Source organism: Sceloporus undulatus, chromosome 1 (assembly GCF_019175285.1).
Source record: "Sceloporus undulatus isolate JIND9_A2432 ecotype Alabama chromosome 1, SceUnd_v1.1, whole genome shotgun sequence".
In the NCBI taxonomy this organism is placed as follows: Eukaryota; Metazoa; Chordata; class Lepidosauria; order Squamata; family Phrynosomatidae; genus Sceloporus; species Sceloporus undulatus.
The window spans coordinates 133,952,924-133,974,538 of record NC_056522.1 but is presented as its reverse complement, the minus strand read 5'-3'; the positions used below and the strand labels follow the sequence as shown (position 1 = coordinate 133,974,538).

The 21,615-nt window shown below is 38.5% G+C and overlaps 1 protein-coding gene across 1 annotated transcript in view; it reads left to right on the top strand.

The window, feature by feature from the left end:
• The window catches only part of PRIM2 (DNA primase subunit 2), an 87,247-nt gene extending 66,657 nt beyond the window's left edge, over positions 1–20,590 (top strand). The window contains exons 11-13 of the mRNA XM_042438125.1: positions 12,459–12,585; positions 15,693–15,775; positions 20,541–20,590. Of these exons, the coding sequence (XP_042294059.1) occupies positions 12,459–12,585; positions 15,693–15,775; positions 20,541–20,555 (225 nt within the window). The 3' untranslated portion in view covers positions 20,556–20,590. The remainder of the gene's footprint in view (positions 1–12,458; positions 12,586–15,692; positions 15,776–20,540) is intronic.
• Positions 20,591–21,615: the final 1,025 nt, after the last annotated feature.

Here is a 21,615-nt window from a genome sequence, read left to right as displayed (position 1 = left end):
GGCTTGGGACCTTCAATTAATAGCTAGTGTCTGTGAGTTGGTCTTGTAAACACACAGTACAGGGAATTACAGTCAGTCCTCCTTTTCCACAGATTTTTTTATCCATGGATTCAAGCATCTGTAGTTTGAAAATATTTTAAAAATACGTAATTTCCAAAAAGCTGTCTTTCGTGTTACCTTGATGTTGCTTTTTTATTGTACCATTGTATTTAATGGGATTTGAGCATCCACAAATTTTGGTATCCACGGGGGTTCCTAGAACCAAACCCCAGTGGATACCGAGGGCCCACTATAGAATCTTCTGAGTCAAATTAGCAGGGTCTGTGGTTGGTGGATTCAAAAGTTGGGTTGAATGAATTTAGTATAGTGTTTCATATTAAGGCTTTTCACATTATACCAGATACTAGTTCTGTTGACACTGTGATTTGAAGACTTGAATGGTTTGTGTGTATGTGTGGTGGGAGTTATCTGCACTGATTTTGTTATTGGGTTTCAGGGCCCAGAGAGAGGAAGAGAAAGTGGAATATTTGAAGCTGTTTGACATAGTCAGACAGACAGACTTGGGGCTTATTAGCTTTTGGACATGGTTCCAGAGAGTGAAGCAGCTCTTGAAAAGAATAAAAGGGGTCAGAATCCTATTATGAGCATGGAGAATGGGTGAAATTGATGACTGCACTATGTTTAGTTGCACTCATTTCTTTCTAAGCCTGCTCAGTAGACAGTGGAGAAGGAAACTGCCTCCACAAGCAGCTGCCCATGTGCCCATCTTGGAGAACTCCTTCAGTGCTGGAAATTTTGGACTCCAGAAACAAGAGCTATGGAGCAGGGTGGGACACCTCATTCAATGAACCTTATAACTAAACATTCAGGAACCATTTGCTCCACAGGATGCAAAAAAGACAGTGTAAGTGTTGACAAAAGGAGGGTTGGATTTTCCAAAACAGATCCCCACCATATCCTTCTGCTTTATATGTCAGGAAAAAGCCACATGGGATATATAGTCACAAGAAATATAATATGTATATGGATGTATTTGAAAGTAACATGACAAAGCAAAAGCAATTGAAATGTCACATAGGTGTTGCATATAATGTAATTAGAAGGTCCTAAAAGCCAAGGACATATGTGGCAAGGACTAAGTGAAAAGGTGCAAATTGATATCACCTGAAAGTCATTGAGTGGACAGTAATGTATGATGCAATGTGAGGTCTAGATTGAGCCAAGTATTGTATGTCAATCATAATGTATGTACACGCCCAGGAGGTGGCAACTGTATAATGAATAGAGAGACAAATGTCTATATAAGCAACAATGTATGGCAATACTTTTTGTGGGTATTGAGGAGTATAGTAGTGTGGGTTTTGTGAGTAGTGAATTGTTTTGTGCATAGTGTATACTGTATATTAGAATAAAAGTAGATCTTTAAAGAAGACTACTGTGTTGACTGATGTCTTGAGAGCAGAACAAGAACCAGCAGATTCCAGAGAAGATTGGAAGACATCTTCAGTCAATTCTCAGAGCTACTGGTCAAGCTGATTGTTCTTCCGCTAACCAGGGGGTGAGAGTGAAAGCCAGGAGAAGAGCTGCAACTCCCATCATCCCTAACATTATAATAGTTACCATCACACTACACTTCCCTAGTTTATTATTCTGTTCTCAGACTTTCACATTATGCACTGCATGGATTGGAGTCCACAAAAATTTATGCTGGAAATTTCTTTTTCATAGATAGTCATAGAGATATCACATGATTCCTTTGCATTTTTTAACACTGCTTTGTCTTTGAATATTGATCCCAAAGATAATAGAGCTACTGTTTTGCAGCACAGAATTGGCCTTAGTTGTGCTGATTTATAGCCAGCTGTAACTCAACACAGCTGGCCTAATTATTCAAGTATTTATCTTTTAAGGCAGACCACATCCTTGCTTATGTTTTTGTTGCTATCCTTTTAATCTGCAACACTCCAAAGAGTGAAGAAGCTTGGCCTCCAGCCCCTTCTCTTCAAGGATAACATGACATGGTCTGTTTTCATGGCTGGGCTCTGCCTCTAACTCTGACTGGAGACTGTTCTCTGGGCTCATCTGTTCCCTATCCTCATCTGAGGAGGCCTCCTCCAGCTAGGGCAGTGATGATGAACCTTTTACAGACCAAGTGCCCAAACTGCAACCCAGACCTCACTTATTCATTGCAAAGTGCCATGTCCCTCTGGCTTTCTAGTAAGAAACTCTGGCAAACTCTGTGCTAGGATGACAGCATGTGTGCCCACAGAGAGGGATCTGAGTGCCACCTCTGGCACGCGTGCCATAGGTTCGCCATCACTGAGCTAGGGCATGTTTTCTTCCTGCTTATTCAGTGAGGCTTAGACCTCAATCTTAATTTAAAAACTAATTAAGAGAAGACAGCAGCATTCTCTTTGGCACTGTTGAAACCAGGCAGTTCTTTTCTGACATTTACACTTGAAATGTTTTAAAGAGGTACTTGTCTTCTGTCTCTGCCTACAGTATGTTAACTTCCTGTCTGGAGCCTGCTCATCATACTGAATACATCATGAGGTCTCCTTTCCATCTACCTAGGACAGTTTTCCTTGTGTCTGTTATCTTTGAAGGTTGCCTTTGGCTGTTGGCAGTAGCAGTGGCCAGAAGGGTGTCCCAAACCTTCTGCCCTGTGTATCTGCGGGCACCGCTGTTTCTTTCATCAGGACCTTGTATCATTATGCTTAAACCCCACACTTCCTCCATCAAGTACTTTCCTGTCTTCACATCTCACAAGGAATAATTCTACTTCCTTCTGCCACAGTCCATCTCATTCATTTGAAAAATTTCTGGTACAGTTTAGATCAGGGGTAGGCAACCCTTTTGAGCCGGGGGCCGGGTTGCTGTCCCTCAGACAACTGGGGGGCCAAAGCCAAAAAATAAATAATTAAATAATTTTTAAAAATAAATAAATAAACCGGGACAAATGTAGGACAAAATTTTCAAATGGAGGACACTTTTTAAATAAAAAATGGAGGACACGCGAAAAAATTTGCTGATTTTTTAAAAAATGTTAAGATAAATGCGTGTTTCTGAGGCTCCTATAGACAATTGCCCCACCATGCCCCTCGCGCGAGACGCCAAAGGCCCCGGCGGCAATTGGCGGCAGGACCGGGCTGGGGCCGGTCCCAAGGCCTCGCCGGGCCGCATCCGGCCTGCGGGCCGCAGGTTGCCTACCCCTGGTTTAGATGAAGGTAGAACATAAACAGTGTGCATGTCCAAGAAAAATAATAATCCAGAAGACTGAATTCTCTGTTCCTGTTTTCCTTCTGCCCAGTGTCTGTGGATCAGCAGATCAATTGATTCTTTCCAGGTGAATCAGTGACTGCACCTTCCTAGCTTGTGATCTGGCTAGTGTTCCACAGCCATCCCAGGTGCCATCATTTTTCACTAGAGCAGCAGCCACATCAGCTACTTTTTTATTTAACTCATGTTTCTTAGAAATTGAAAGGGTATTGGCCTGGAACACCCCTAACATTTAAATCAGGCATTATAAAATGAACAAATATAAATCTGATGCATTTGGCAGCAGAGTGCTTTAGAATGTAATGGCTAACCAATAGATAGTATTCACATTCTTGAGGCTTGGGTATGTTCCACTTTATGTGGATTTCTCATCTCGCCAAGTCAGAGAATGGTACATTGGGTAGTTAACATGAAAATACATTCTGTGGTGCTATAGAGGAAGAATCCACATCCTCCCTGAAAAGTTGTCTCATCACCATACAAAGTAATAAACAACAAATTTGCCAAGTGTACCTTCAAACAGATAAGGGCTTCTGTCTTTTTGTTTTTGTTGTTATGCTAAGTAACAGGACTGTGAGCAGTCATAGAGCCAATCAGCTTCAAACACACGACTCTCCTTGTCTCTTTCTAGATGGTGATGGGTGTAGCCAACTTTGGGGATTTTTCCTCCTCCCTTCTGATCTAGAATACACCTTCCCAGTAAATACTCTGTACTAGATTATTCCTACCATATTACATAAGAGGATGCCATAAAAAGTCTAATCTCCAAATGATACCTGTCTTACTTGATATTGCTGATTTAGTCTCATAATGTATTGTTATTCACTGCCCTAGAGTCAACCCTGACTCATGGCAATCCTGTGGATGAAACATCTGCAAGCTTTCTTATCCTCCACTGCTTTGCTTAGATTCTGTAGGTTCTAGCCAGTGGCCTCCCTGATTAAGTCTGGGGTGCAGCTTTCCTCTCTCTCTACTACCCTCTACCTTCCCCAGAAATACTGACTTTTCTATTGAGTCACGCCTTCTTATGATGTGCCCAGAGTTACACTGCCTCACTTTGATCATCTTGCCCTCTGAGGAGAGTTCAGGCTTGATCTGCTCAAGGACCCATTTATTTGTCTTTTTGTCTGTTCATTGTATCCTCAGCACTGTTCTCTAGCACCACATCTCAAATGACTAAAGTTTCCCTTTAGTCCTAGTACAGACTGGGTGGGGCCGATTTCAGGGCTTGGGAGAGTGGAACATCTGCACACTCCTGAGCCCTACTGCATGCTGCCTGCGCCATCATGGGTTTCCCCCCATCCACACGGGGGGTGGCATGATGACGTATGCGCGGCCTTTCTCCTCGTCTGTCGAGCCCCTCTTTCACCTTTTTCACTGTCCAGCTATCACATCTCTATATGGTGATGGGGAATACAATGGCTTGGACAATTCTAATTGTCCAAACAGAGATAAAATGTATCTCTTGAGAAAATTCTAATTTAGTGCTCAATTGTATATCTTTACTGTTTAGGATTTTGTTTAGTTCGTTCATAGTTGCCCTTCCTATTCTTGCTCTTCAGTCTCCATTCAGTTCAATGTTTGACCTAAGGTACAGGAACTCTTTTACTATTTTGTTTTGTTTTTGGTTTTTTTATTTATATACCGCTGTTCCAAAGATCATAGCGGTGAACAGCAAGTAAGCTAATTTGCCCCCAACAGTCTGGGTACTCATTTTAGCGACCTCGGAAGGATTCAAGCCTGAGTCGAGCTTGGGCCCTTTTGCTGGTCTTGAACTCGCAACCTTGTGGTTTTGAGTGAATGGCTGCAGTACAGGCATTTAACCACTGCGCCACCAGGGTTTTGATTTTTGATTTTCTGATTGTCTAGGTTGAATTTATGTAAACCTTCCATTGTCATTATTTTTGCTTTCTTTATATTCAGCAGCAAGCCTGCCTTTGTACTTTCTTCTGTGACATTCCTTAGTATTTGTTCAGAGTCTGAGATGTTTCCGCTAGTAGTAATGGTGTGATCTGCATATTTTAGGTCATTATTGTTCCTTCCTCCTATTTTCACTTCTCCTTCTTCTAAGTGTAAACCTGCTTTTTGTGTGATAGTTTCTGCATATATTTTGAACAAGTAGGGTGATAAAATGCAGCCTTGCCTGACCCCTTTGCCAATTGGGAACTATTCTGTTTCTCCATATTCTGTTGTAACAGTAGTCTCCTGTCCAGAGTACAGATTTCTTATAAGGATTATCAGATGTAGTGATACTCTCGTGATACTGCTTATTAATACAAAGAATTGTCATGTGTTTTTGGAATAAGTACATTCCATCTGTTAACTGAATCAAGAGCCAAATTATGGTTTAAAGAACATTATTTTGAAAAAAAATGCAGTCCTATTGCCATAAATTAATACATAAATTAAGGCAATTAATCCATATTTTCAGTATGAGTCCTGTTTATGAATAATTGATTTTACTCATTTTCTTTTGGTGCTTGGAAGGCCTGATGGTTTTCAGTGAGTTTTCAGAGCAATTCATATTTTTACAAAGACTATTATGCATCTTCTGTTTTACTTTCAGTTTTGTAGTATTACGTTTAAAATAAAGAAGTCTGACCTTGTAGACCTGAGGTCTCATTTGGTTTAGCTGCAAAGTAAAAGATACTAATGAGAATGTCTTTGGGATATAATTATGTAGATTTAAAGGAGTGATGTACTTTTAATTATGCCCTGTAGCTAATGTAGATGCATATTAAGCTAAATCATGCCTCTGTGTATTTTCCTCTGAAATTTCTCTTTTCTCAGGCCTTAAATTACTAATCAGATCACTGGTGCACACCAAGGTTAAGTAAACTTATGGAATAGTGGCAGATGAGATTTTTATATTGTACTTTTAAGGCATCCTGTCAGTTTGTGAATGTAATGTTCTGAGTACACAGTGATTTTTAACAAAGGATAATCCTTGAGGCATCTCTGTGATGCCAGCATTGCATGTTGTATGGAATATGGAAATACTGATGCGAGATGCTTTACCGAAATAAATGACTTGGAATAAGGTGGAATGGGGAAATCCAGAATGTTCCTAATATAAGCTTTCTCACTCTTAATTTTATTCCATGCATATTATTGTGTGTACTTCAGTATTTCTTTTGTTACTTTAATGATTAGTTTTTCAAAATAGTTTTGGGACATATCTTCTCCCAAAACAGGGAAAGATCTTGGTCTTTCTTGCAACCTGTTTGGTCCCCAAACAGGGAAAGATACCCAATTCATTAGGTGTGCATTAAAATAATTTTGGAATACCTTTCTATCTTAATGCATTTATTTGGCTTTAGTTTTGCTCTCTGTTTCTGCTTTTCTTCTTTCCTTGCCTAAGAGGAAAAAAGTGATTTTGAATTTTCCATCAATTTTTTTTTCCGTTTGTATTTGTTTCCTTTTTGCTATAAATTGCATGATTTTATTATTCCAATGATATTAGTAAGGCAGGCATATCATTACATCCAGTGGGGCGTCGTTAGCATGAGAAGAGAACAAGTAGAGGAAGAACACAAGGAATCCAGAGAAGAGTTTGAGTGAGACACGCATACACAGTGGAAACCCTGGCGTGCCCCTGTTGCCTAGGTATGAAAAACTAGGATAGCCCATTTTGAAGGATTCCACTGTCATTTTCAACTTTGAGGAATCCCATGTGGGATTTTATTTTGGAGAGATTATGAATCTGTTTAGTTTATTTGGCAGGTAAATTATCTTCAGCAAACCATCAGCACTGCATGTGTATGCATCCTGAGAAATGATATTCTTTTCCAAGTTCGTTGCTTGTTAAGCTTGAAGATTGTTTGCTCTGTCAGTGACTTCTTCCGTCTTTAATTTTTTGCTTTTGCATCTTTATAGCATTTATATGAGATCACCTGATTCAAGCATTTGAACTAAAGTCTGTGTAATTTACTTGCTAGGCCTGTTCTTTTGGGAAAAACTACAAAGGAAATTGGGTAACAAATAAACAACATTATTTAAGGATGAATGGATAGCTTCTACATACTGCGTATATATCAAAAGATTGTCAAAAAATACTCAAAATGTTATGCATTTCCTGAAATGTAACACTTGTAATCGTAGTTATATTGCCAAATTTCATTGTCAGTAGATGCCTGAAATATTATGTTCATTCCTTTATAATTTTTATCAGTGCATGTTTTGTAAGCTTGTGATTGTATCATTATATTTCAAGCCCAATTACTTCAAAGAAAATGAGTGTAATGAAAATTTAAACATATCAGTTTTCCTTATCCTGTGGAACAAAGCACATCAACCTATATCCCAAACCGAATAGTTCATAACAAATACTGTGTCAGATTGTTCCTTCTGATGCACACTGTAGAAACTGCCGTTTAAAATAGACATTTCTATTGGTGTTAATTTGAATTTTTGCCATGTGTAACTGCAATTCATATAATTTCAAATGTAAGTGCCTCAACTGTTCAATATGATTACTGTACATGAGGTGTTTGCATTGCAGAAAGCCGAATAGATTGATCCTTGGATGAATTAGATTGTGACTGTATCCATTAAGTATTCAGTGCTAGTACGACAATTTTCAGAAAATTCAATGTAGTTAGTTCATTCTGTTCTTGTTTTACTTTGCTTTGGAAAAGAACACATGTTGTAGAATGCGAGTGCTACATATCCAAATGATCCAAAGATAGATTATCCTTCCTTTCTTCAGTTAATCATGCTAGAGTAAGCAGTTTACTTTAAAACACACACTTTATCCCACATTTAGTTGTTTGCAAAAACAGCATGGAAGTAAGTGCTAATATGGGGAAGCTTGAGTACCTTGTTCACATCACAAGACTATTAGTGTTTTGAGTGCCTTGTCCATCAGGCTGATAGATAGGTTCAATGACAACATGATTGATATATGAGGAAATGTACTCCTTGGAAGGTTTGCCTACTTTTTCTTGAGCTGAACTATTGTTAAAAAAAAAAAGAGCTGAATATATTTTTGTCTTACTGTTTTTATATTTTCTCATGAGTGACGTGTGCTTAATTATTATATATGTTGCCTTGAAAAAATAATTCTGTAGAAATGTAGTGAATGTCAATTGTATTCTTTAACAATATAGGGCATTGTTGTTAACTGCTCTCAAATCAACTTCAATTTACGGAGACCCTATGAATGAGAGACCTCCTGGTCACCCTGTTGTTGACAGCTCTGCTCAGGTCTTGCAGACCCAGGGCTGTGGCTTCCTTGATTGAGTCTATCCACCTGTAGTGTGGCTTTTCTTTTTCTGGCACAACCATATTAAAAGTACAGGTAGTCTTTAGTTGTACCTTGTTAAATTTTCTCTGTTACCATCCAAATTGTCCTGCCAGATGAGAGGAGGTTTGTCATAAAATAGTAATATGTTTGGGACTTATTACAGGATTAAATTCTTGTATGTAGCTGTGGGTATGCCTACAGGTTACCTGCTGACTTATGGCCATCCCATTAATTTTTCATAGGGTTTTCTTAGGCAAGGAATACTCACGAGGTCATTTTGCCAGTTCCTTCCTGTGAAATGTAGCCTACAGCAACTGGCATTTGTTGTCGCACTGCCATTCAAATACTTGCCAGGGCTGACCCTGCTTAGCTTCCAAGATCAGATAGGATTTAGTGCCTTTGGGATATTTAGGCTACATTAACTTCTTATATCCAGAAAGGCACAAATGCTCTTCCCCTACAATATTTTGTTGTTATCCACAGGTTCATGTTAGTGTGTTGGAAATAAAACCATCATTCAGCTAAATGCTGAAATTATTCAGCTGTTAAGCAAACATTTTTTAAAGTTCAGCTCCAGTTTTTCTTTCAGTCCATCAGCTTCTGTGCTGATAGTGATAGTGGCAGCTATGTGCTTTCATGAGGAATTACTCTTCTGACCCACCTCTATGTAATAGTTCAGCTCTAAGCAGTTATTTGTCAAGCCCATTTGCTTTCATGTCTCTTTGTCATTCACTCCTGCTATTATTATTTTTTGAAGAGAAAGTGCTGGATGGGTGGGGGGCTTTTTTAAAAAACTGGGAAATGCTTTGGGATTTAAAAATGATATATAAATGTTTGGCATGGATAAATAAATAATAAAATAATAGTTGGACATTTCCATCTCATTCACTAACTCTTCTCAGAGGAAAGGAGAAACATCAAGAACAAATAGTATCAAAAACAATATCTAAGTGACAGGCAGAAGCTATCCCTGGCTGCTTCTGCATGCACTGCAGAATTAATCTAGTTTGATACCACTTTAACTGCCATGGATCAGTGCTCTGGAATCCTGGGAATTGTAGTTTGCTGTGGCACAAGAGCAGAGCAGAGACAAGACTGCGAGCAAGAATCTGTAACATAAAAAATATTTACTTTTACTATTGCTATCTGCTTACCTGTCCCCCTCTTGTGGTATGTGAAAGGTGCAATCTTATATTGGTTGCCCCATAACAATTGTTGCCCATTTACTGCAATTTATTTGTTGATGGGTTTTTAATACTAGCAATCTGATACACAGTCAAAATGAAAATAATATACATTCAGAAAGTACATATAAGAAATAAATAGAGGAAAAAGAAATAGGAGGGTAAAAAGACCTTTAACTAAAACAGTAGGTTTTACAGCCCCCAATCACAATTGTAATTAAAGAAAATTAAAAAAAAAGATAGGAAAACATACATTATTCTAGCATTACAGATCTAACTAAATAATCCTACTAGAATTACTGATAACCACAGATTATTACATTGTTATATTTCTCATTACTCAAAAAGTCCACAGTTTCCAAGCTTTAAAAAAACACACAACTTCACATGGCTTATTTTTTGAGAGGCACGTTAAGTTGGCAGTTTGGGCTAACTCAGCAACCTTAATAATCCATTTTTCCATCGTCAGTGCTTCAATCCATTTCAAAGTTTGTGAAAACAATACAGTCGGCCCTTTTTATACACGGATTTCTTATACACGGATTCAAGCATACACGGTTTGAAAATGTTCAAAAAAAGTATAAATTTCAAATATCAAACCTTGATTTTCCATTTTTTATTAGGGACACCATTTTGCTATGTCATTATATTTAATGGGACTTGAGCATACACGGATTTTGTTACACACTGGGGATCTTGGAACCAAACCCCAGCGTATAACAAGGGTCCACTGTAATTGGGTTACTGTTACCATGTATTAAAGACATAATTCATATTTATTATCCAGTTCTTTATCCATATTGCCCTACAGAAATACTTCTGGTAACATTACAAAATCTACCTTTACATTTTTTTGAATTAAGACATAAATCTTAGACGAATAACTTTTTGGCTTCTTACAAGTCTTACAAGTTCTTACATAGGAAAGAAGGAGCCCTCCTTATCTTGAAATCCCCAATATTTGTTTGAAACAATCAATTTCATATGGTTTCTGTTGAAACATTTGTGCACTTGCACATTGTACTTGTCTTTTCATTACGTTAGTATTTTAAGAATAGTGGTCCTTTGGTAGTTTCTTATGTAGATAATACTGGATCATACAAACTTAAACGGCAAGAAAGGAATATATTCCTTCTCTTTCCCTTAAGCTATTTCAACTTTTTCAATCAGTGCATCATGAAAGACAGAAGTGGGCAATACGTGGTTCTCCAACTGTTGCTGAATGGCAACTTCCATCAGCCCTAGGCAGAATTTCCAATGGTGAGATGTGCTGGGAGTTGCAGTTTGGCAACTTATAGAGGGCTGCACTATGCCTCCTGACTGTGTCCTGGTCTAATGGTATACAGTGGCTCAAAGAAAATGTTCATATATGGGAATGGAGAACACTATTCAACAAATGGAATAAACCGTGATGGAATCTTATAAGGCTGGTACCTCGTTAGCTTAGTAAGAAGATAGAAAGAGAAGCATGTTTACTTACTTTGGATGTACAAAGGTTCAGCGTTTGAGATGAATACAGTACAGTATTTGGTTACTTCCTCATTCATGCACAAAGTTTACCCTAAACATATCAGAAGCACCTATTTTTATAGGAAGCTCATCATCAGATGTGGACTTTATACCTCTTAGGCCTAAATCTAGTTGTTAGTTTCAACTAGAATAGATCCACAGAATCAATGCAACATGTCTAAGTGTTGGTGTTGTTGATTCCATGGATCTATTCTAGCAGAGACATAAAATTGATTGAGGCCTTAAGCTGCCATTCTTCAGCTGTTTACCAGGGAGAAAGCCCTGTGGATATGTGGAACTTATCTGTAAATGTGGAACTTCTCTGTAAATGTGTGCAAGATTCTGCTGTTATTCAGAAAGTGACAACTTTTAAATGTTTTGAAAAGCTTTCTTCATATTGGGTCTCAGATTGATTACTTGGATTCTTTTCAATGGCGGGTTACAGACTACCATTAAAGTACGTGCAGAGCGCGTACTAGGGTTAGGAAGGGGCGGTGCTTCCGCATCCGTGCGCACAAAATGGTGGCGGCTGTTCCACACGGGCGCCACCATGATGGCGTCACGAACACGCCGCCTCCAAATGAGGCGGCGTGGACGTGATGCCATCGCTCTGCGTGAGGGCGCTTAATGCGCCCTTTCAGCGGAGCAGGAAGGAACTCCGAAATGGAGCTCCTTCCTGGTTTGCGTCACTGGTGCAGCCGTGTGAAGGCCCCTTTCTGGGAGTCCCCACTGCCATTGGGGTGTCCTTGGGGCTTGAAGCCCCAAGGACACCCTTTTCCAGGCTACGGGGAAGTGGCCTTTTGCCGCTTCCCCGTGGCCCGGAAAGCGGCAGATCGGGGCCTCGGAGGCTGCCGTTCTGGCCAATGAGGCCCAGATACATCGGGGAAAGGCGCGCCTACAGGCTGCCCCAAAGGGGCGGTCTGTAACGCGCCAATAAATCCAGTTGAAGAAGTGGTAACAGTAGAAAACTGAGGAATCAATTTGCAATGACAAGTGGCTACAATGATTTCCAATTACTGGGTAACTCTCTACAAAGAGAGTACTAGTTATTGCGAAACATAATTTTAATATTCCCTTCCTGCTATAGCAGGAAGACATTCAACAAATGCAAGCGCACAACATCCCAATATTTCCTCTTCCATAGTAGCTGAAATTATTGACACTGTCCCCCTCCCTCCACCAAGGCTATGTGCAATTCAGATATAAACTAGCAATTGTTCTTTTATGTTTCCACTATTCAGTTTGACAAAGGATATGCTTACAACATCCGGCATAGCTATGGAAAAGAAGGCAAGAGAACTGATTATACTCCATTCAGCTGCATGAAAATTATCATGTCCAATCCACCAGGCCAAGGGGATTATCATGGTGAGTGCTTACACCTGACATGTTCACAATGCGTGGGAACCCAGCGGCTTTGGAAACCAACTGATTGGCTGGCTGTAACACTGGCAGAAGTTAGTTTTGCAGCTTATGCCAGTCATCAATGTCAAGCCTAGTGTACTGTTACTTTTCTAGTGATTTGTCTTATTACAGAACTAGGTCAAGCAAGAGAGAGTCATTCAGCAGCAGTTCAATATGCACTCCATCGGGCTTTTTAGTGCATCTTGCTTTTGCTGCTGCGTTTTTACTTTTTTTTCTCCCCTAAGATGTCTCAAGACAAACAGCAAAGTTCCTCAGTACTTTTTTCTTTGTGTATACAATCTTAGATAGCAATTCATCATTTGATTTTTCTTGAATGCTCTCATGAATCATACTAAATATTTTGAATCTTATGAATCTCTCTAGAATTAAGTACTAATGAGGTAAAAGAGCACATCTTTGACTTGTCTCAAGATGGCATATAAAAAATGGAAATCTAGTAAAATATGTAAAACAATGGGAACAGATAATAAATAATGGAAGTAATCAGTGGAGTATAATGGTAACATTTGGATTTTTTGGATTAATTGATGAATCATATATAATTATAACCAATATTAATCCTTTTGTACAAGGTAGAATTAAGCTGTATTTTCTTTAATTTAAGAACAGATTGAAGGAATTATATGTTAACACTATGTATTGCTAGCATTGGAAGTTTGAAAGATAATCTAAAAGGATGGAACTGATACTGAAATATGTGAATGTAAACTAAGTAGATGTTTAATAATTGATTTGTATTGTGTTATGTTTCTGTTTAAAATGTTTTTAAAATGTTTAACAACAGAGTTTGACACTGGTTTTAACTGCCTTTGCTCCCTGTAATGGAATTCTGGGATTTGTAGTTTTGTGAGTTATTTAGCCTTCTCTGTCAGAGAGCTCTAGTGTTGTTAACTGCCCTCAAGTTGTCCCTGACCCATGGTGAACCCATGGATGATACTTCTCCAAGACCCTCTATCTTCCACAGTACTACAAATCCCAGGATTCCTAGGTTGGAGCCATGACAGGTAAAGCAGTGTTAAATTGCATTAATTCTGCAGTTTGGCATCGGCCTTAGATTTGGTTGACTGACTCAGATTACAAGACCTGTACATTTCATTTCTGAAATTTGTTCCACAGAAAGTTACCAGCCAATTACAGTGTCTTGTTTAGTCTCACCTCCAATTCTGCTCAGTCAGTTAATTCTAGTATCTTGAGGTAGGGATCTGCTGTGTGAAAACGTGCTTGTTAATTGTATTTAGAGGAATGTAAGTCTATGTGGTGGGGAGGGGATGCTGGAAATAAGGTAAATTTAACAGTTCTTTCTGGTCTCTGTGCATCACACCTAGGGTTTTACACTTGCACAGAGTCACTGTCCTCATCACCATTCATGTTCTTCTACTGGGATGTACAGCTTGGATACCTTTAGCCAGAGAACCATTAAAAAGTGTTGTAAGGGCATATAATAACCCTTTCCACTTATTTTAAACAGTTGCATAACCATAGGTATCTGACGAACTCAGGTTTGCTTAGCTTATGATTAGTTTACCAGCTAAGCAATGATATTTGTTTTTTTTTTTTAAAAGCAAGTATCCCAGTGAAAACGTTAGGCTACAGTATTCTTCGGGGCAAACAGTCCAACGCAAGAATGTAAGAGCCCTGGTAGATTAGACCAGAGATTTTCTGAATGCTGGGGCAGCATTAGGGGTGTGTGGGGAGCGCGGACCACACCAGGTGGCATCCTAAGGAGGGTGACACCACTACTCCCCAAACATCTGCTTTTGGGCAGAAATAAGCTGTGGCGTTCGCCTGTGTCCCTTTAAAATGCTGAAGAGATGGTGTGAGTGGCACAAGGCTCAGTGGGAGGAGAAAGGAGAGGCCCCAGTTTTTTTTAATTAAACGTTAAATTTTAATTTTTTAAAAAATATATATTTTTAAATTCTTTTAAATTTCTCTTTAAAAACATCACATCTTACCATTTTCACATTAGCCACATAAAACTGTGTACATGTAAATACATCCAGGCTGTGCGTATCATATTGTAATTTAATGGTATAATTTTAATTTTGCTAGTTGTTCATGTCTCAGCTATTGCTATTACATTCAGTTATACATGGGAATCACGATTTTTGAGTAACATTAGTACAAAAACATTACTAAAGATTCTGTATGGTGTGGTGTGGGAGGTCGTCAACGGAGAGGGTGACACTATGAGTTATCGCACCAGGTGACGCCAATCCTAGTGATGCCACTGACTGAATACAGCATTTTGTTCCCAGAGTAACTGGCCAGATATCTGTGGGGAGCCCATAAGCAAATAGGAGTGTAATAATAGCCTGCTTATGTTCCCCAGTAATGGGTATTCAGAGGCATATAGCTTATTCTCCATGGATCTATTTTCTAAACAACATTGCCTGCAACTAACTCCCCCCTCCCAGTGGTGCATAGCTGTTTTAATAACATATTTATTCTTTTTCAGTTATTTGTCATGGCTAAACTGATTAGTCCTTTTAGGTTTCTGTAGCTACAATATTTTTTGAATAAATTTTCATATTTACAAGAAAGCCATTTGGATGTTTTCCATCAAAATGAGCAAGAACCTTAGGTCCAAAATACGCTGCAGAAATAATCCAGTTTGAGACTGTTTTAAGTGCCCTGGCTCAGTTCTAGGGAATCCTGGGAATTGTAGTTTGTTGTGGCACCAGAACTCTCTGACAGAAAAGGCTAAATGTTTCATTAAAACTACAGTTTCCGGAATTCCCTAGTATTGAGCCCAGGCAGTTAAAGCAGTCTCAAACCGGATTATTTCTGTACTGTGTTTTGGACCTTAGTCTTCTACTTTGAGTTCATTGTATAACTTTTTGAGCCAGAAGAGCCATTATACGGCACAGTGAACTAGTCATTTAGAAAAAGAATATAGTAATGGTGTACATGGGCAATTAATTTTTTAAATATATATATATTAACAAGCTGTTAAAGAATTAGGAGTGGCTTAGCCAGCATATCAAGTGTGGTGTTGTATCAATGCCTGGGTAAATAATCTTATTTGTGTGCTTGTTTGTCTTTGTTTGCAGGGTGCCCATTCCGCCACAGTGATCCTGAGTTGCTGAAGCAGAAGCTCCAGTCGTATAAAATCCCTCCTACTGGGATCAGTCAGGTAGGGAATATTTTCTCCTCATACTTCAGTAGTGTGGCATCAGACATTTCCTTTCAATTTAGTTTAATTCTCATGTACAATGTGTGACAATGCATACAAAATATCTCTTCAGTCTGTTTCAGCAGGGTCCCCCACCCCTTCAAACTGTTCTCTTCACAATGCTGACAAGGAGATTGATGGTTCAGTTTCTCATTATTATAATACCCTTTTTTTGGTATTTCATCAAGGACAAAGAACAGTTCTGCTTTATTGCAGCTGCTTATAACTTCATGTGTTTTAATGAAAGTAGGAGTTAATGACAATATGCTGGAGAATTTTTAAATCTTGTGTGACAGTGTGAGCTGATTCTGCAGGCCACAGATTCCTCAGTATGCATTAATTGTCCAATATGATATGCAGTTTTAACAATCCATTCATCCACATGCCTGTTTGCTTTATAAATACCTTATTTTACTGAACGGCCATAAACAGATCTGCTCAGAAGTGAGTTTGTTAAGTTCATTGGGATCTACTTTGAAATAGACATGTATAGTGGGGATGGGGGGGCATGCTCCCTCCAACTCTTAGCATTCCTCAACATTGGCTCTGCTGGCTAGGCACGGCTGGGACTTGTAGTCAAACAGCACATGGATGATTTTCATCTCTGGTGTGTAGGGTTACACTCCCATATTTTAAATTCTTCTGTAATATATGTTAAGATTTAGACCCTCTATAAAATGCTTAAATACAAACAGGGACATAACAGAACTTTGCAGTTGTCAGTGAAATAGTAGGACAATATACCTCAGATTCCTCAAAATTTCTTTCATTCTGAGTGAGCCCTATTCATGTAGGGTTTCTTTGATTAAAAATTTACAGCTAAAATAGCAGGGGGAAAAGGTGCAGCTTATTATATTAGGTAAAAGGAAGTGATATCCATGCTGTATGCCAAACACCTTGCTTTAATGACAGAAATACTTGCAGAGGTATTTACGCCAGTCTTCCTATCCTTGGCTCTTCCACATTTGGTTGGGTTTCAACCTGAAATTGAAATGGTGTTAATTGAATCACCACTACATGTGCACAAGATACTCAGCACGGTGAAGGGTCAATATATTTTTTATTGTGACACATAAATCAGGTAGACTAAAGCAAACTGACACTTGTTGGTTGCATATCTATCTACCCCACCCCCACCCCAAGTCAATACTTGATGGAAGCACCTTTGGCAGCATTTATAAGCTGTGAATCTTCTTGAATAACTCTCTATCAGCTTTGTGCTACTGTAGGCATAATTAATATGTGTTAAGAGTGATTTGTCTTACCTAAGACAGTAACAAATGCCTTGAATGATCAGACCAAGGGCATCCTTGTCCACCATTTTGTGAGAAATCTAGAAAAGGAGGTGACACTGGATGGCTATTTGCATGTCATTCCTCCATGTCTTATACTGTAAATTTATAGGGTAGCTCCTATGTGTACCTCCTGCTCCTTTGTCTTGACATATTTAATATCTGAAACAAGAATGTACACACAGGTTCACCTTTCCAACATTTCGTTCAATATCAGGGATGAAGATTGGGAAGTCTACCCATGGGGCTGGTGGGAATGGTCCAGCTGTTCTTTTCACATGTTGGAGGTCTTTAAACAGAGATTGGATGGCCATCTGTCGGGGATGCTTTGATTGTGAGTTCTTGCTTGGCAAGGAGTTGAACTGGATGGCCTTTGGGGTTTCTTCCAACTCTAGGATTCTATGATTCCATAACATACGGAGAGGGTTTTATCAGCAACTCTTAGGTAGTCCACTGAAGATTAGGCAACGTTTCATTGGAGGACTTCAGTTTACCATCTGCATACACTTTCTCTAATCCTAAAGGCTTAACTTTTGCATTCATTAAAGATGCTTCATTAAGCCCCTAATCCTAAACATGTTTCTTAGAAAGTAATGCACACTGAAGCCATAATTTCCTACACTGTGTTAAACAAATCCCTGTGAGAGGTGTGATATTCCCCTTCCACTTTCTTGCCCATGCAATACTAACTGGCAAAAAAGCATGAAGATGCCTTTCTATATGGGAATGGATACTATTTGCAGGATAGCTAATGTAGATTCTTTCTTTATAGAGCAATGTAATATTTCATGGTAGTGGATATCACTAGGTTTCAAAACTGTTTGCCTAGGGAACATTCTCTCAGTTACCTTAACAGCAGGCTAAAATGAGTAATATTTCTGAAAAAATACTATCAAGTTAAATCCCCGTGAGGTATAAAAAGTTGAGGTTCTCTGAATTTTTGAAATTGAAGATTAGAAATAAATTGCAGAAAGAACAAAGGTGAAAGTAAGCAAATAAATGACAGTCTTTTGCAAAGCCCTTAAAGAACAAGTCAAGTTATACTGAGGTGGTAAGAGTCTGACCTGGAACTAGGAAAATGTCTCTAAATATGTTCCAGTAGCTGCATCTCAAACACATTTCAAGTCACCTTTCAAATAAAAATGAAGGTTAGAAATAGATACAATCCAGCAAGTCCTTCCTGGAAAGATTGAGTGTTTAAGCATTGGAGTAACCATATTATTTGAAAAATGGCTTCAAACTGATATTGAGCTAATGAATTAGAAAGCTGAAAGCAAGCTTCATTGATTATGAAGCTTAAAGTAAGCATTTTCAGCTTGTGCCTGGTGACATTACCCTACAATAGGTGAACCTTTTACAGACCGAGTGCCCAAACTGCAACCCAAAGCCCACTTATTTATCACAAAGTGCCACATTTCTCTGGCTTTGTAGTAACAAACTCTGGCGAACTCTGTGCTGGGGTGACAGAGTGTGTGCCCACAGAGAAGGCTCTGAGTGCCACATGTGTGACATAGGTTCGTCACCACTGCCCTACAATTTGGTTCTAGTGGCTAATATCCAGAGAAAAGTGAGTTTCATCTATTGAGACTTTCCTAGCTCACCCACTTCCTATAACAACCTGCACACCTGGAAAGATATTACTGAGGATTGAGGGATTGCCTTGAATGAGTGGCAATGGCAGGGAGATGAGGAATTCAGAAAAATTCACTATTCTACATATCAAGGATAGAGAGTGTGAGCCTTTCAAATGTTCTTAGTCTGCATCTCTCGTCATCTATCACTATTGGGTGTGATGGCTAGGGCTACTAGGAGTTGCAGTTCAACAACAGGTTCCCCACCCCTTCTATATATTGCACTTAGCAGGGTGTGTGTGTCCTAAGAGCAACTGCTCACACTGTACTCCAGGTTGCTTTTCGATTTCCCTTTAGCATCTGAAGAGGCCTGTCAGGACGATGGAGAAAAGTGTGAGAAAGCTTTTCTTAGCTAAAATGCCTGTCATTCATATGAGCCAAGCCACGTGTTACTCAAGCTTAACATTTTCACTGTTGCATCCATTATTTTTACAGTAGGCTAAACTAGTTTCCTACATGCTATCTTATATGCATCCTAATTTTCATAATCTTCTACTTGGTACAGTTTTAGTTTTGTTTGTAGTTGTATTAACAATTCTAATATGCAAAACCAAGGCTTTTAAAAAATAAATAAATAAATATTCTTATCGGTTTCATTTCAAAAGCACAGAGACAGGGTCAGACTTGACACTCTCTTGGCGTGTTGACTTGTTTTTACATGATATTTAACAGGAAGTGACAGGAAAGGGAGACAGTTAATCAGTTGTGCTTGTAACAGCAAAACAGACCTGGTAAGCACTTCTTTGGCAGCATTGTGGTTTGATATATTCAGCAAATATTATTTGTACATCTGTCAATAACTATAAGGCAGCCTCCAATAATGAGGACAGCAGGGATTTGTGCTGAGTTTATTGCTGTGCTTGACACAAAAAGGTCAGCCTTTGGAAAAAGAGTTGGAAATTTGCATTTTTCAAAAAATTTCTTTCTGCTGAGGCTATCTCCCCATTCCAGAGGTTTACTATGCTTGATAAGCAGCAAATATACAGTTTAATTATATAACGGTACAGGAGAAAAATGACATACAACTTAAATTTTGAAATGGCATTGCATTTTACTGATAAGAATGAGTGCTTATACAGGACAGAAGAGATTACATGAGGTAGAATTGGAAAGCAAATTGTATTTACAAGTGATGGAAAGATGCTTCTAATAGGAGTTCAAAACAGACAATTCTCTTTCTCATTCCGAAGAGCATCAGTAGACAACTTACTTTGAGGACTGATCTTACAAGGGTTGAAACAAACTGCTTTCTGCAATTTTGTTGTAAATTATTGTCTTTGCCTTCATTTTTTTCAAATGGTGAGCATACTCTTATATGCCTACACATGTAGAAACAAGTAATGCATAAAAACAAATAGCAACAACATGCCTGATCGTATAGGGCATGTTTCAGTCACTATCTTGCATAAAGGTGGTGTTGTTCAAAATGATGGAAGAAATGTTGAAATTATGATAGCGATTCTGAACAATAAGTGCTTACCAATAACACTGGCCCTATACATTTTTTTTTCTTTGCTTCTGTTTTTTACAAAACATTTGTTGTGAAATCTGTAGTTGTGAAGTGAAAGCTATCTTTGGGTATTTTGGCTATTACAGTAGGAGGAAGGGAAACTTTGCTAATGAGTATTGGGACTTGTTAATCTTCTTAAGACTAGTACAGAATATAGAATGCTTTATTATATTTCCATATTAGTTATGTCTAGAAATAGAAAGATAAATACTTTTGGTTGCTGCTGCAGAACATTTTAGATTGGTTGTTGTAAATATTTTTTGTTAATCTATTAATCCTTTTGACTTGTTTAGATTTTGGACTGGTGAAAGGAATGTCATTACCAATGCTTGGCCTGTCAGAATAGCTTTGAATGGAACACATGATTGTGAGTGGATGATGTTTAGTTCTTTCATTTGTCTTTTCAAGTCATTTAGTTATTTTCCTATTAGCAAGACTGTGGGAATTACAGTGTGAAGACGTCAGACCTTCTGTTGTTCACATTCATCATGTACTGTACTGCCATGCATTGTTAATTTATGCTCAGTTTAATGATGTATATAGCAGTGTCTTTGGTTTCCTGTGTATTGAGTAGAGAAGTTTGCAATTTGCAAATTGTTTAGTACTCATAATCAACAATGATATGTTGTAAAGTTATGTAGCTTTGTTTTGTGGCAGAACTGTTTGTTGAAACATGGTGGAATTAGATTGTTGTTGGTCCTAAGTAGATAAAATGGAAGTAAGATAAAGCAATAAACATTGGATGTCTACTCATGTCCTCTCCCGTCCAAATTTTAGAATGCATGATAATTGTAGAGTTGGAAGAGGGTTGTGTGAAACGCATAGTTTAAAGTAGAAATGGTAGGCAATATTCACAATGAATTAGAAGAAAACTGTCAAATTGCTATTTTTCATACCCATGCAATATAAAAAAAAAACCAACCAATCGATTTTGTTTTATATGATAGCTTTAATATAGGTAGACAGGTTCATTGGTGGATGTTACAAAAAGCAACAACAACAAAAATAAGACAAATTCTTTTCTTTCCACCTTCCTCAAGGGTTGAGGTGGAGTAGGGTAAAGTATGTTAAAGTACATAATAATAATGAATAATAATAATAATAATTGATAATTTGTAGTTTATAGAATAGACGCTATTCTGCATGAGTCATAGCGGTGTTACAGTAAAATTGCAAAACAATAAAAAAAATGTCAAGGCTCTCTCCCCTCGGACTGGTTGGTTGGATGGGAGGGCTCTTTGTGTCTTCCAGGCCTGGCATCTTATCCCTCGAGAACAGGTGGTTGGAGGTAGGGCTCTGTTGTCTTCCAGGCAGGCCTCTTCTCCCCCTCGAGTACGGTGGTTGAGGAGAGGCTCTTTGGTCTTCCAG